General features: G+C 42.2%; 1 protein-coding gene and 1 pseudogene across 2 annotated transcripts in view; one reads left to right on the forward strand and one right to left on the reverse strand.

Annotated features, from left to right (window-relative positions):
* Nucleotides 1–627: 627 nt before the first annotated feature.
* The window catches only part of Hpgds (hematopoietic prostaglandin D synthase), a 26371-nt gene continuing 11808 nt past the window's right edge, over nt 628–15190 (reverse strand). For both annotated transcript variants that reach the window (XM_021164086.2, XM_029478802.1), the window contains 3 exons: nt 13566–13675; nt 5107–5205; nt 628–1517 (listed from right to left, as the gene is read on the reverse strand). In XM_021164086.2, the coding sequence (XP_021019745.1) occupies nt 1353–1517; nt 5107–5205; nt 13566–13675 (374 nt within the window). In that variant the 3' untranslated portion in view covers nt 628–1352. The remainder of the gene's footprint in view (nt 1518–5106; nt 5206–13565; nt 13676–15190) is intronic.
* LOC115031330 lies at nt 4382–10652 on the forward strand (annotated as a pseudogene).

Consider the following 15190-nt stretch of genomic DNA (forward strand, 5'->3'; position numbering starts at 1 on the left):
CTTTTGCATTCCTGTCCGCAGGTCCCATAACTTCAGTGTTTCTCCAGTGTTTATTTGGTCTTGAGATTTTACTGTTCTAGTCAGCACTGCTATTATAATTCCCTAGTGCCATTGTATTGCTGCCTCCTCACAGGCTCAGGGCCACCTGTGTATCTTCCAGCTAACATTTCAATCTGGGTATTTAATTTTTTACTATTGACTTTTCACAGTACTTTTATTTTCTCAACAAATCTTTACCAGGTGAATGTTCTGCACACATGTTCTCCCAGTCTGCTTAGTCCACTGGCTTGTTTTTTTTCTTTAAGATTTCTTTTTTGTTTTGGTTTTCCGAGCCAGGGATTCTCTGTGTAGCCCTGGCTGTCCTGGAACTCACTTTGTAGACCAGGCTGGCCTCAAACTCAGAAATCTGCCTGCCTCTGCCTCCCAAGTGCTGGGATTAAAGGAGTGTACCACCATCGCCCGGCTAGATTTCTTTACTGTATGTATGTGAGTACACTCGTTCTCCTCAGACACACCAGAAGATCAGATCCCATTACAGATAGTTGTGAACCACCATGTGGTTTGCTGGGAATTGAACTCAGAACCTCAGGAAGAGCAGTCAGTGTTAATTGCTGAGCCATCTCTCCAGCCTGCTTTTGTTTTTCTCATGTGTAGGATTATTGTAACCCTCTGTCTCTTGTCTCTGGGGTATCTAACTTTCTATGTCACAACTCCTTTCGTTGTCTCTACAAGCCTTCTGAATTGCAACAGTGCTGAATTCAGTCAACTTTTTGTTACTCCATTTCTGTGGAATTTCAATTAAACTTCAACATCACTTTTCTTGGCTGTCCTTTAATCTTGATGAGTTTCTTCTTTATTACCCATTTTGTGACATGTCAGACAGATGTGTATTTTTGTGAAGTAGCTTATACACTTTGGTGTATACCTGAATAACACGCAGTGGCTAGTGACCATTATAGTGACCATTAGTTTCTGTGTAGCAATTTGCTGATTGAAGAGCTAGCTGCAAAATCTGTATTTCATAGTTAACTATGCTTACTCATACATAGTTAAGATACTGTGTTGATTGTTACACTAGCCAGGAAACTAGTATCATTTAAAGCGTCATACATCTTGATATGCACAACTACATATATTGTGAACTATTTCCCTGCAATTATAAGGTGTAAAGTTTTGAAAAAATAAAAGATTGGAAACCTAAGTGCCTGCAGATAAAGACAAAACTGCAACACCCATTGAGTTGCTATAGATAGCAAGCAGAATACTACAAAGTTACAGTCCTATTGGTGAGAAGTATGCGGATCCTCTAGCCAGCTAATGGAGTTCTCATCTGATGATGGGTCGTGATTCATCTAGAGTTTTGTCTGTGGCCTCTTTAGTATCCAGGCAGAAATGGCAGGGATAGCTTGGACTTTGTTCCGTAATGACACCAGCTTGGGGTAGATATCCAACAAGTCAGGCTTTAAAACTAAAAGTGTGGTGCTGCAGATATCCCAGTAGAAGTCTGCCCAGGTTACCTGCTTAAAGGAAAAACAAAGACTTGGCTTTTGAATATGTTTAAAAAAAAAAAAAAAAGCATTCCAAAAGTGAACTTACTTTCTTACTCTCAGGGAACACTTCCTTTCCATTTTAAAACAATTATTTGTTGGTACAAAGCTGAACATGTGCATGATAAAATTGGAAGCTGACAGGCATCACAGTGTCCAAGGAACACTGAAATGACTACTGTCTGCAACTAAGTGGAGATGCCTGAGACAGGCGGCTGGCAGCTGATGGTCCAGTGTGACACTTCTTTGAAGCCCTGTCCACTCTCCACCAGCCTGACCTAACAGATTTCCGTCTGTTCCAAAAGCCCTCTGTAGGAAGAGGTGGGCTCCTCCCAGCTGTGTACGTGTCCTGTGATTGAGAACGGCATGCTCCGTTTTGTATGTCACCATTGATGATTCTATACTAGTCCTGTAAATGTCCTGTTTGTGAGGGGATCTGTGATTATTTCATTATGTTGTGTACCTTGTACCTTTGCGTTTTAAGGTACAAAGGAATAAATAGTGCGTGGGTTATCCCTTCCAGGTTTATAGTTCCAAATAAAAGAATCTGTGTAAGATACATTATCTTTGCATCACATCAAGACAAATAACTATAAAGAGATCTGGTCCTTAATAGAATGCTAAGCTTGGCCAAGGTGATGGGTATGGCCTATCCTAAGCCTGGGTCAGCTGAGTGTTCTTCATCGTTACTGAGCTTCATCAGTAGGGTGTGGTCCATAACCACAATAGCAGAGTTAACTTTGTTTTGTTATTTGTTCACTTTCTAGTTTGTATTGTTGGGAAGACAGTCTGACACCCCAGTGTGTTTGACTGGAGCTCCCTCTGGAGACCAGGCTGCCTGGGATTGCAGCATGTTTCTCCAAGGCCAGCTCTAGAGGAGAATTTAAAAGTCGGCTAAGCTTGCTTGTGTGTGCATAATTTACTAGAGCTGGTTGCTGGTGTTTCACACTTTTGCTGTCATCTAAGAAATATTGCTGCATAGAGAGTTCAACTAAGAAATATTTGTCAAATACCTACTGTGTGTCATACCTACATCTAGGTGTTGGGGATGGCAGAGAGCAATCTGGAATGCAATGCCCTCCTCTCATGTAGATTTGTTTGTTTGTTTGCAGTGCTGTGGACCAAGCTCAGAGCCTTCAAACACCACTGAACCTCATCCCCAGTCTGGGGTTTTGTTTTAGAAGAGATTTTTAAAATACACAGTGAAATGGCCGATGAAGGCAAAGTGCAGTGGTTAACGTGGGCAGGGGGAGCATCCAGGAGGTGATGTTTGTTTAAGTTGAGGGTTCTGAGAAATACTCAGAAAATATGGACTGAAAAAGAGAGCTCATAAAAAGCAAGTGGGAAGACGTGAAGGGACTGTGCAGTGCATTGGAAAGCCCCTAAGGAGATTCAGGGACAAGGCACACTGATCAGAGTCACTTTTTCCTGTCTTCCATACAGCCTTTCCCAAAAGGCTGGGGAGCTCCACACATAACTGCACTAAGATTAGTTAGGTTTGATTTGGGTGGAGTTATGTTCCCGCTCTAGAAGCACATCTGGCCAGCATCAGCCGGTGACACAGGTGGTTTCTGGTGGCCACTGGCTAGGCTTATTACCACTTCAGGGTTGGCAAGTGATGATGTTTGCACTCTTATTTATGACTAGAACTCTTTTTCCAAAGAGGAACTTGTACTGCTTCCTTAGAAAAGGCGGGACAAGTACTTCCAACCAAGCCTCTCACATTCCACTTCATTCTTTCAAAATGGGCTCCATCCTACAGCTTGTAAGGAGCCTGGTTGCAGGTGTTGTATGTTTGGATGCAGTGTAAGTTGTTGTAAGCTCCTCTGTTTTGATTTGTTTCAATTTGCTGCTGTTAACTTTCTCATGGAAGTTTAGATCACTCCATTTCTAGTCAGTTCTGAGATGACTCAAAAGCCCTTTTGATACGAACTCCAGTTGCTTTAGTAACTCATTTGCTTCTAGTATGGAAAAGTACTAAATATATTTCTTGTCTCAAATTGATATTAAGTCACTTGTCTCCAGTTCCTCAGTTCTTTTCAGTATTGAACAGTCCAGAATCTGGGTAGAAGGAGATACCCATGAAAACTAGATTTATTTTTGTCTCCTTTTCTTCCACACCAAAGATCCTGACTCTTTTTTTTTTTTTAAGATTTATTTATTTACTATATGTAAGTACACTATAGCTGCCTCCAGACACCCCAGAAAAGTGCATCAGATCTCATTACGGATGGTTGAGAACCATCACGTGATTGCTGAGATTTGAACTCATGACCTTCAGATGAGCAGTCAGTGCTCTTAACCGCTGAGCCATCTCTCCAGCTCAGAGATCCTGATTCTTAATAACATAAGTGTAAATTATGATTTTTCTACTCACAATGTATAAATCATAAATAATATTGCTAAAACAATACCAATAGTGCCCAGAATTGCTAATATTTCTACTGAAAATTGCGTCTGTTTGTTTTTCTGACATTCCTACTACAAGCTCAGATTACAGTGCTTTGCACTGAATGTAGGTTTTTGTTTTTGTTGTTGTTGTTGTTGTTGTTAAGAGTATAGCACAGGGGCTGGGGAGATTACTGGGTTGGTAAGGTGTTTTCTGTGCAAGCGTCGAGAGGAGCCAAGTTTGAGCCCTAGAACCCACGTACAGAAGCTGGGTATGGTGGTGCAGGCTTGTGATCCCAGTACTGCGGAGATAAAAACAGGAGCGATCTGGAGACTCACTGGTCAGCCAGCCTAGCCTGACTGAGCTGCTGAGCTGCTGGCCTGCTGGCCAGTGAGACAGCATGTCTCAGAAAACAATGTGGGCAGTGTCTGATGAGCAGTAACTGATGTCAACCTCTGATCTACACATCTTACACCCACAGATATCTACATACATGTTCACATGTACACACACATGCACAAAACATTGCAATAAGTAGTCTTTATGTACTCTTATGTATGTGACAGAGTCATTCATTTTCTTTTGATTCTTAGGATAGCTTCTAAAGATTAATGTATAGATAGAATTACATAAAGTAAATTACATAATGACTCCAGGTCAGATCCATGTAAAGAGTTAGTTGAAAGAAGTTTAGTGTTCCATTTTCTCTACTATATTTTCTGAGTAATTATCCTCCAGTCCTGCCTCATCCCCAGTTTTTTTTCTTCTTTTCATTTTGAGATAGGGGCTCAGGTAGCCCAGGCTGGCATCAAAGTTGCTATGCAACCTCTCATGTGCTGGGATGACAGGTGTGTACTATCATGCCTGGCTGGAATAACGTTTCCACTCAGTAAGAATTTAGTTTATTGACTTATCTAAATAGAATTGCTGGCATCTCTAGCTGCATATGAATCAAAAGATGGCCTAGTCGGCCATCACTGGAAAGAGAGGCCCATTGGACTTGCAAACTTTATATGCCCCAGTACAGGGGAATGCCAGGGCCAAAAAAATGGGAATGGGTGGGTAGGGAAGTGGGGGGGGGTATGGGGGACTTTTGGGATAGCATTGGAAATGTAATTGACGAAAAGATGTAATAAAAAATATTTAAAAAACCCCACAAAACATACTCACATAATTGCCTATAAACCACTCTTTGTCTCCTAAGTATGTGTCCAAATCTTTCAGAAGGCGAGGTGCTTGACGTGTGAGCAATTCATTGAACATCCGCTCCTAGGAGACAGCAGACGTCCTTGTGAATAGTGAGAAACAGCAGAGCAATTTGAACAGCGAGCGAGGAGGACTGAGAGCGGCTAGGCGTTTGTTTCGTCATAGTTATGACATGGCTCAATCATAGATTACTCAAGCTTTAAAATTACATTTATTTTGTGTGTTTGCTGTGTACACAGGTGTACACATGTGCCACCGAGCCTGGTGGCAACCAGAAGGCAACTTTCAGGAGTCAGTTCTGTCCTTGCACCCTTGCTACTCAGGATCAGAAAGGATCAAACCCTTGCTACTCAGGTTTAGAAGCAAGTATCTTTTACCAGCTTAACCATCTAACCAACCCTATTGCTCATTTTTTTTTTAAAGATTTATTTATTTATTTAATGTAAGTACACTGTAGCTGTCTTCAGACACACCAGAAGAGGGCATCAGATCTCATTACAGGTGGTTGTGAGCCACCATGTGGTTGCTGGGATTTGAACTTGGGACCTTCGGAAGAGCAGTCGGGTGCTCTTACCCACTGAGCCATCTCACCAGCCCCGCTATTGCTCATTTTAAAGTATTTTTGCCATCAGTTTCAATATATATTTTCATGGTGAATGACATCACACAGGATATTTTCATACAAACATTTTATACTCATGTATTATATATATATGCATATATATACACATCATATTTTCTGCATCCATTTCTATATTTTAGACAGGCAGGTTCTATCACTTGTCTACTGTGGACACTGCCATCATAAACCTCAATGGGCACGTAAGTGTCTGCGCTGTGGTGATGTAAATACTTGAGAGGCATTATAGGGAAGTCATGCTAAATCTGAGTTTAGTTTATGAGAAACACCTATGATATTTGTTTATTGTAATGAAAAGCTATTATGTTTTTAGACGTCTGAAATCCCCTTTTAACATAAGGCCCTTATAATTATGTAGCTCAACTGAAGGAAATAGATGCACAGCAGTCTATGAGTCTGGGTGGTCCAGTTTGGGTTTCCTCCTCATTACTACACCTGATGGGCATACTAGGCCATAATGAATCATGATACCTGTGGTGGTTTGCGTAGGTATAGCCCCATAGACTCATATGATTGAATGCTTAACCCATGGCGAATAGTACTATTAGGATGTGTAACCTTGTTGCAGGAGGTGTGTCACTGTGGGGACAAGCTTTGAGGTCTTATATACTCAAGCTATGTCCAGTGACACAGTCTTCTCATGCTACCTTTGGATCAAGATGTAGCACTCTCAGCTCCTTCTCCAGCATCTTACCTGCCTGCATACTGCCATATTTTCTATCAGGACAATAATGGACTAAAGCTCTGCAACTGTAAGCCAGCCCCAATGAAATGTTTCCCTTTATAAGAGTTGGCAATGGTGTCTCTTCACAGCAATGGAGCCCTAAGACAACACCCATGGGACCTAAGGCTGTCTCCTCCTTGACAGCCACTGTGCCTTAGCATGAGCTTTGTCTGCCTTGCATATTATCTACAGGACCTACCAACCACTCCTTTCTGATAATATATGTAAGGTACCATGAAGAAACAATATCCTGAGAAAGGAAGATACATGCAGGACACCCATAAAACAGATGAGTGCCTTTATTACATAATTATGTTTTATTTTGTCTCTGAGAACCAAGTCATCACTCAACCCTCTTTCTTACTGAGAATTGTGTGCTTGCCGACATGGTGGTGCACCCTGTGATCTCATCTCCCTGGATTAGTTCGAGATCAATATGAATATTAGTCAAGGCTAGCCTGTATCTCCTGGACAGCTGGACCCAGTGGGGTGCAGGATGTGGTTGCTCGAAAGTTTTGCAAAGGCCATATGTACTTTCTAATGGTCACGTCCACATTGTCAAGTCCAAATAAAACCTTACAATATTCACATTATTGATCACTCCTTTAGCTCAAATTTTCTTTATAATTTGTCAAATTATTTCCAACTAATAATATTTAAATTACTACATACAGAATAATCATTTCTTAAGGTTCATTTTTAAGTAATAGGAAGAAATATAATTGTTATATCTTTTGTCTTTATGTGTGTGTGTGTATGTGTGTGTTTGCGTGTGTGTGTGTGTGTGTATTTGAAGTACTGGAGAGGCTTTAGGCATTCCAGAAATACTTTGTCACTGAACTAATTAACATATATATATATATATATATCCCTATGTCTGTTTCTTGTTAAATCTAGGTGGCCACTCTTTGACTTGCTGGTCTCTGACATTTCTGCTTTCCTCTTCAGGAACGTTGTGAACTGGGTTTTGCCCCTAAGAAGGATATAGAAGGTTGTCTGTTTCTCACGGTTTCCAAATCCTCGCTGTCATTCTCTTTTATTGTTGAAACTGCAATTTCAGAATTACGGCTCCCCTGCTAGTCCTCCCACCTGCACACTGCTCTTCAGATGACAAAACCCACATGGGCACACTGGGTAGCCAAAGAATAAGTACTCCTAATAAGTTCAAGGGAAATTCTGGTGACCAGTTTTCACAGACATATTCTTTCATCTAATCCTTTAAAATTGGAAATGGAATTTTAGCCACAAATATAGAAATAACAGCAATTACTGTATTTCATGCTTTTCTTCAAGCACAAAAATGACAATTTTTTTCAGTGAGTCTAGTGTGATGCAACCCCACATCTGTAATCCCTACACTTGGGAAACAGGTTCTGGGGAGCTGCAAGCCTAGCCTGGGCTAAATAGCAAAACCCTCTCTCACTAAGAAGAATAAGTTGGTATTACTATCTTACTGCAATATTTTGATTTTGAAAATGCCGCCTGACCACAAGGTGGCAGCAAGTGACCCTGCTGCAGAGATAGAGCAAAACACACTTCATTGATGATGTAGTGGGAGCTATTAGCAATGCCTCTGAAATAGGATCTTTTGTATAATTTTTTCCTGAACCTGCGTTTCTATGCTTTCTAAACCTGGTTTTAGACATGTAAGAGCAGTGACCACCGTGTTATGCACAAAGCTGGAGTATAAATTTTATGAGCAATGGCCAGAGATAGTCTCCTGGGATGTGCCCTCTGTCAGGGGTCCTTAGCCATAGAAAAGTAGAAAATGAGAGACCAGCCAAGAAGGAGGCAGACTGCCTTGCAGTGGGCTCTTTGACATCATGACACAAATATTTATACATTTTCTTTCTATAACTGGGAACATGATGTATTTGTGTATTTATATTGACATGTAAAATAGATGTCACACCTGACAAATATAAGAGCAAACTAACACTTAACTCTATAATGTCTAATTGTACTGGCTGAGGTTTAGTGAACTCTTTCCACCTTGTCACATGCTATACTCTATCACTGGGTGCTCCCAACATTCGTCAAAGGAGAGCCCCTTTGGTCTACACTTCACACTCAGAGTTTCAACTGTGATAAGGAATTGCACTGGTAAGAAGGCAACAGGGTTCAAGCCCATCATATATATTTTGGGCAGAGCCAAAATATATTATGTCAAAAAGTCTTTTTACCCTTCTGTCAACAAAACTGAGCTTTTCAAGACTTTGTCCTGGAGAGTGTTCTCTCTCTCTCTCTCTCTGTCTCTTTCTCAGTCTCTCTCTCTCTCTCTCTCTCTCTCTCTCTCTGTGTCTGTCCATAAATTATTTGTTCAAATATCTCCAATCAGAAGATCTTAATCATGTAAACAGTATCACAATGCAGGTGATAATGAAAAGGTGAAAATTTAGAACTCAAGCGTCCACGAGTCAAGCTGAGGACGTCCTCTGAAAGCACAATCAAACCAAACCAAAAAAACCCAAAACAAAACAAATAATGGGAGGTGGAAAGATCTTAGCCTCCCAGCACCAGAGGTACTGGGTGACAAAAAGAATAAAGGAGATAGTGAAGTCACTTTAAAAGATTTCAAGGATATTTAAACTTTTCAAAGTGTCAGACTGAATGGACCCATACAGGATGGTGCCAGACTAGAAGGATGGTTCACTTTATAAGATGCCTGCTGCTCAACCATGTTGACTTAAGCTTAGATCTCTAATGCCCACAGATAAGCCAGGCTCTCTAACACACAGCTGTAATCCCAGCACTGAGCAGCAGGAATGGAAGGGTGTGTGTGCTTTGGTGGTCTGTCAGTCTAGCTGAATTGGTGAGCTCCAGATTCAGCAAGTGTCTCGGTCTCAATCAGTAAGCAGGGGAAGGATTGAGGAAGCAATTGGTCGTCAATCTCTGGCCTACACATACATGCGCACACATATGTGCACTCACACACAAGAAAGAAAACAAGATGGCACCAAAACACCATTTCTTTCATATACTTGTATATATACATATGTGTATATGTGTGTGTGTGTAAAATTTGTTTGCTTGTTTTGTGAGATAGGCTCTCGCTACATAGTCTTGGTTGGCCCAGAGCTTTCTATGTAGACCTGGAGTAGAGTTCCAGGTCTACATAGAAAGAGATCTGAAATCGCTTCTCAGCCTTTTGGCTAAGATCGAGTGTAGGAAGAGATCTGCTTGCTTCTGCCTCCAGAGTACTGGGGTTAAAGGTGTGTTCCTATATAAGCAACAAAACTCACCATTCTAAACATTTAGAACTTTAAGGAAAATAATTAGATTAGCCAAACTTGCCAACAGCTGAGAGCCTGCTGTGACTTCAAATGCTAGTGGAACACTGCTTGCAATATAGGTGTCCTTACCAATGGTCTTAGGGTTTCTAGTGCTGTGATAAGCACTATGCCAAAAGAAACAGAGAAAAAGCTTTAATTTCATTTTATAGCTCTCAGGTTATACTCTATCACTGATACCATTCAGGATAGGAACTCAAGGCAGGAGTCTGGTAGCAGGAACTGAAGCAGAAGCTGAAGTCATAGAGGAGAGCTGCTTATTAGGTTCTATGGTTTTCTAGTCTGCTTTCCTATAGAACCCAGGACCACCTACCCAGGGATAGCCCCACACACAACATCAATTGATAATTAAGAAAATACCCCACAGCTCTTCCAGCAGGAAACTGTGTGGGTGGTGCGCAAAGGACCCAGGCATCTCCAACAACCTGGTGCTGATGCTGCAGCCTCAGCAAGTTCTCCTTGGCAGGAAGAAGAGGAGCTGACTGCTGGAATGGCTTCAGGGGAAGCACAGGAAGGGAGAGACCACTGAGGATGGGGCTGAGAGCTTTAGGAAGAAGGCAGTCTGACCGTGGATGCACTGCTCAGGTGGACCACATCTCGTTTGAGATTGTGGTTTCCCTTAACCTGTTGAACATCCATATCCTCTCTACGGAGCATGTACACAGGGCATGCAGAGAGTGAAGAAGTGTGCCCTTAGTGGTTCCAGCTTGGCCAGGTTCCCTTTGCTGACATGTGACCTAATGACAGCTACTGGTTCCTACTCCTGCTTCAGAAGAAGTTGTTCCAAGGGCACTTCAAGTTCCAGGATCAGGACATCATCCTCAACTACTCCCTGTGTGAGGTGGATGAATTCTAATACAGAGGTCTGTCTGGTTGTGGTGGCTCAGGTTGTTACACAGTCACACGCTGTTCAAGGCACCACAAGGAGGGCATTTTCTCTCTGCAAAGTGTTGGGGTTGAAATGTGAAATGCCATTGGTACCATATTTGTTTGAACACTTTATGCCTACCTACTGGTCCTGTTTTAAAAGGATATGGCACCTTTAGGAGACAGAGCACTGACAGGGGAACCGAGTCACTGGGGATTGGAGAGATGGCAAGTGGGCCTTAAGGTTTTTTTTTTGTCTCGTTTTATTTTTCGAGACAGGGTTTCTCTATGTAGCCCTGGCTGTCCTGGAACTGGCCTCGAACTCAGAAATCTGCCTGCTTTTGCCTCCCAAGTGCTGGGATTAAAGACGTGTGCCACCAATGCCTGGCTTTGGCCTTAAGGTTTTATAGGTGAGCCCCACTTCTGTCTGCTGTGCTTCCTGACTGATGCGTGACCAGCCACCTCATATTCCTGTCACTGTGCCTTATCTGTATGATGGACAGTATTGTCTCCATGTATGAGCCAATGCAAACCCTTGCTTCCCACCTTGCCCCGTCCAAAAAGAAAGAAAGAAAGAAGAGAGAGAAAATGTCCCCACAGCATTTCCTAGAAGCCAATCTTATGAAGGCATTTTCTTAACTATGGTTCCCTCTTCTTATGTGACACTATCTTGTGTCAAGTTGACAAAACTCAAACCAAAACCCAACCAAGACGTCAACCAACCAAGCTATGGAACCAGGTGAGAAAACTGAAAAAGTGGCAAACTTTACTAAAGCTCCAAGTGTTTGATCGCCTGTGATCAGAAACAATGCGTGCGCTGCATTGTTTCCCAAATTCACAGGAGTCTGGAAACAGGGAAGGGCCAAAAGAGACCTTGGGAATGTTAATGAAGACCTTGGGTGGTAAGTGTATGTGATGGTTTGTATATTCTTGGGCTAGGGAGTGCCACAATTTGGAGGTGTGGCCTTGTTGGAATAAGTGTGACCTGGTTGGAGGAGGTGTGTCACTGTGGGTGTGGGCTTAAGACCCTTACCCTAGTTGTCTGGAAGTCAGTCTTCCACTAGCAGCCTTTGGATAAAGACATAGAACTCTCAGCTCTGCCTGCACCATGCCTGCCTGGATACTGCCATGCTCCCACCTTGATGATAATGGACTGAACCTCTGAACCTGTAAGCCAGCCCCAATTTAATGTTGTTTTTATAAGACTTTCCTTGGTCATGGTGTCTGTTCACAGCCTTTAAACCCTAACTAAGATAGTGTACATCACATGTGTTAGGGCAAAGGGTACTGAAGCAGTGAGTGACATAGATGCAGAAGTCCACACATCCTCCTGCCTTCACATCTTAGTGATGTAGCCTTTGAAGTGCTAGAGGACGTGCTCAAATAATGGAATATATATGAAAGCAGGCATCACCTGGGAAACAAGACTCAATCCCACAAGAAAAGCTTGTCTGGGGTAAGGAAGGCCAGAGACAACAGCTCTGTGGAAACCCACAGAGCTGCTGGGCACAGGAGGTCTCCAGGTCAGAGATCTCATTAAAGAGCCAGAGAGGCAATTGTGCCCAGAAGACAGTGGAGAGAACGGGCAATCTGAGATCCTTGAATCTGAGGGAAACCTTATCAGACAGTGTGGAAAGTTTCAAAAAAAAAAAGTAAAAAGATTTAGGCATAGAGGAGGAAATAGAAGAAAAAGCATTACTCCAGTATACAGTCTCTATGTATTTCCATAGACAAACCAACATAATTATAGAATATCAATTTAGCACCAAGATCTTTTCACATCACCATGTTGCAAGTTTAGGGAAAAGGAAATAAGAGAAGATGACAAAGGAAGAAATCCAGGTTAGATGTGGGGTGCACAGCTGCAATTGCAGCACCTGGAGTATGGGAGCAAAAAGCAGGAATTGCAGGTCATTCTCAGCTACATAGCGAGTTAGAGGCTAACGTTGGGAAAAAAAAAGTGGGAAAAAAAATGAAGAAAGACAGATTCTTATGGCTTCTATAAGGAGTTTATAAGAACTGTGTAAAATCGATAAGTGCTATTTGTGTATGTTACAGAAATATGGTGGTACACATTCTGCAGTCTACAAAATGAGACACCATTTCAAATGGAGAAATCAGACATACAAACACACAGACACAGATGTCCCTCACACCGAGACAGACAGACAGACAGACAGACAGACAGACACACACACACACACACACACACAGAGAGAGAGAGAGAGAGAGAGAGAGAACTAGCTCATTGGTGAGATGCTTCCGTAAGTAAAGGCACTCGCCCCCCAAACCCCCAAGCGTAATGATCTGAGTTCGATCATTACCTACACGGTGGAAAGAGAGAACTGATTCCTGAGAGTTATCCGCTGAGGTCACATACATGCTACGGCTGGCATAGGCTTGTGCAACAATAAACATGTGCCCACAAAACCAGTGATTAGAAAGAAAGGAAGGTGTGTTTGTCAGCAGAAGATAGCCAAAAGCATTAAAGCTGGGTCTGTAGGCCTGGAGGGAGAGTTCTGTGGCTTCAAAGCACTGACAGCTCCTGCAGAGAACCTAGGTTTGGTTGCCAGCACCCACGTACCAGCTCACAACCATCTGGAAGTCTGGTTGCAGGGAATTCGAAACCCTCTTCTGGTCTCTGCAGGATCCTGCACGGACATGGAACCCATACACTCACAAAGGCTCACGAACACAAAATTTAAAAGACTATTTGAGGTGGAGTTAGCAAAGAGTATGGCAGGAAAGTGTATGACCTTGCTTTAGAGTCTACTGTAACTTCTTTTTAAAAAGTACAAATTTATATCACACAGATTGAAAATGGCCTTTAGAGCCCGAGAATGTGATTTCTGGAGGCACTAGAAGGTTACCCGCAGGAATGATAACAGGTTCATAACATTACTTTTAGATCTTGATCTTTCTCTGCCCATGGAAAGAGTGACATGAAGTCATCCAGTGTGTCCACCACTGCATCAGCTTGGCATTGCTCCAACGCTGTCTTCCCAGCCAAATCTATGGGATAGGAAAAGGCCATTTTGCATATATCAACACACTCCATTTACACTACTACTAATGTATTAAATAGGCAACATAGTCACACTTTAGAAAATCCAAACAGTATATATAAAACAGTTGTGCGTCAGAAGACAGAGGTTGGTGGTGGAGCTGGGGGCAAATTCTAAAATCCTGTACTCCGTCCTTCTTTGTACAGCCTGAAAAACTCCAATCAAAATCTGGACCCAGCTTTCATCATAAAATTTCAACTTTAAAAATAGTAGTACCTTAACCCTGGGAAACAAAATGCCTCGATTGACAGCCAGACAGGAGCTCGCTCAGTCATGGAACACTAAGTATCTCAGCTTGAAGCTAGATAGGAGATAACCTTGGCAACTACTGCTGCATCTGGGAGCGCGGGCTCCTGATGGTCAAAGTGTGGTTAAGCTGCCTGCTGAGGCTACTATGCATTCTTTCTTGTTTTTGTTTGTTGGCTGGCATGTTCCTCCCTGTTGCCACATTCCCTTCAGACTGAAACATTTTCTTCAGAAGGAAAGCAGAGGATCTAGCCTCGGGAGGTAAACAAAAAAGAAAATTGGGATTAAAAAGGAAAAAGAAAAGTTACAAAAACTTGCAAGATTCTTAAGACATTTTTTAAATTTACATTTTTATGTTCATGTGTGTATGCAACTATTCAAGTACTTGTATATGCAAGCACTCCACGTGCCAGCAGTTCAGAAGTGCCTGTTGAATCACCAAGTGGAGTTATAGACAATTGTAAGATGCTACATGGGTGCTGGGAACACAGCTCTGGTAGAGCAGCCAAGTGCTATTAATTGCTGGGCCACTTCTTCAGCCCCAATTTACAAGATCTTCAAAGCCTTTAATATAAAAAAGAGTAAGCACTGACTGAGATTTCTTTAAAGTTTTCATCATTTTTTTTCTAAGAAGTCATTGATCTTTCTAATCTTCACCTCTCTGGTGTCAACTGGTAATGACTCAGTGTTAAAGTCTTTTAAAATTGACTCCTTTTGTATAGCGGTATCAAATTATGAAACTCAAGGAAATCTACACTGCTGATGCAAGGCTCAGATAAACAACTCCAAGGTGAAGCTGCTCAGGGGAGAAAGAACATGCTTGCTTCACTTACTTGGAACTCTTACCTGTGATTTCCAAGAACTGATTCTCCTCACTAGCCTGAAAAAGCCTGTCACAGTCTGTCCCCTCACTTTGCCCAGCAGCCCTGGCTTGACTTCTGTGATCCAGGGTTTGGCAGTTACTATGCATCAGGTGATGCCTTGGTCCTACATTTCTACTTCTAAGCTGCAAGCATCTCTCAATCCTCTTTGAAAATACTTCGAGCTTTCTTCCTTCCTGAACTTCTGGCATCCAATTACCCAGAAGCCACACCTCAAACCTATTGTTCCCTGAGGACAAGGCTCTGACTGTGAGCAGGGGCCCTACAAAAGCTCAGAAGCTCCAGTGTGTTTTTAAAAAAGAGAGACTCCTCTCATGGCTGGAAAACCGTATCCG

The sequence above is a fragment of the Mus caroli genome, chromosome 6 (genome assembly GCF_900094665.2).
Source record: "Mus caroli chromosome 6, CAROLI_EIJ_v1.1, whole genome shotgun sequence".
In the NCBI taxonomy this organism is placed as follows: domain Eukaryota; kingdom Metazoa; phylum Chordata; class Mammalia; order Rodentia; family Muridae; genus Mus; species Mus caroli.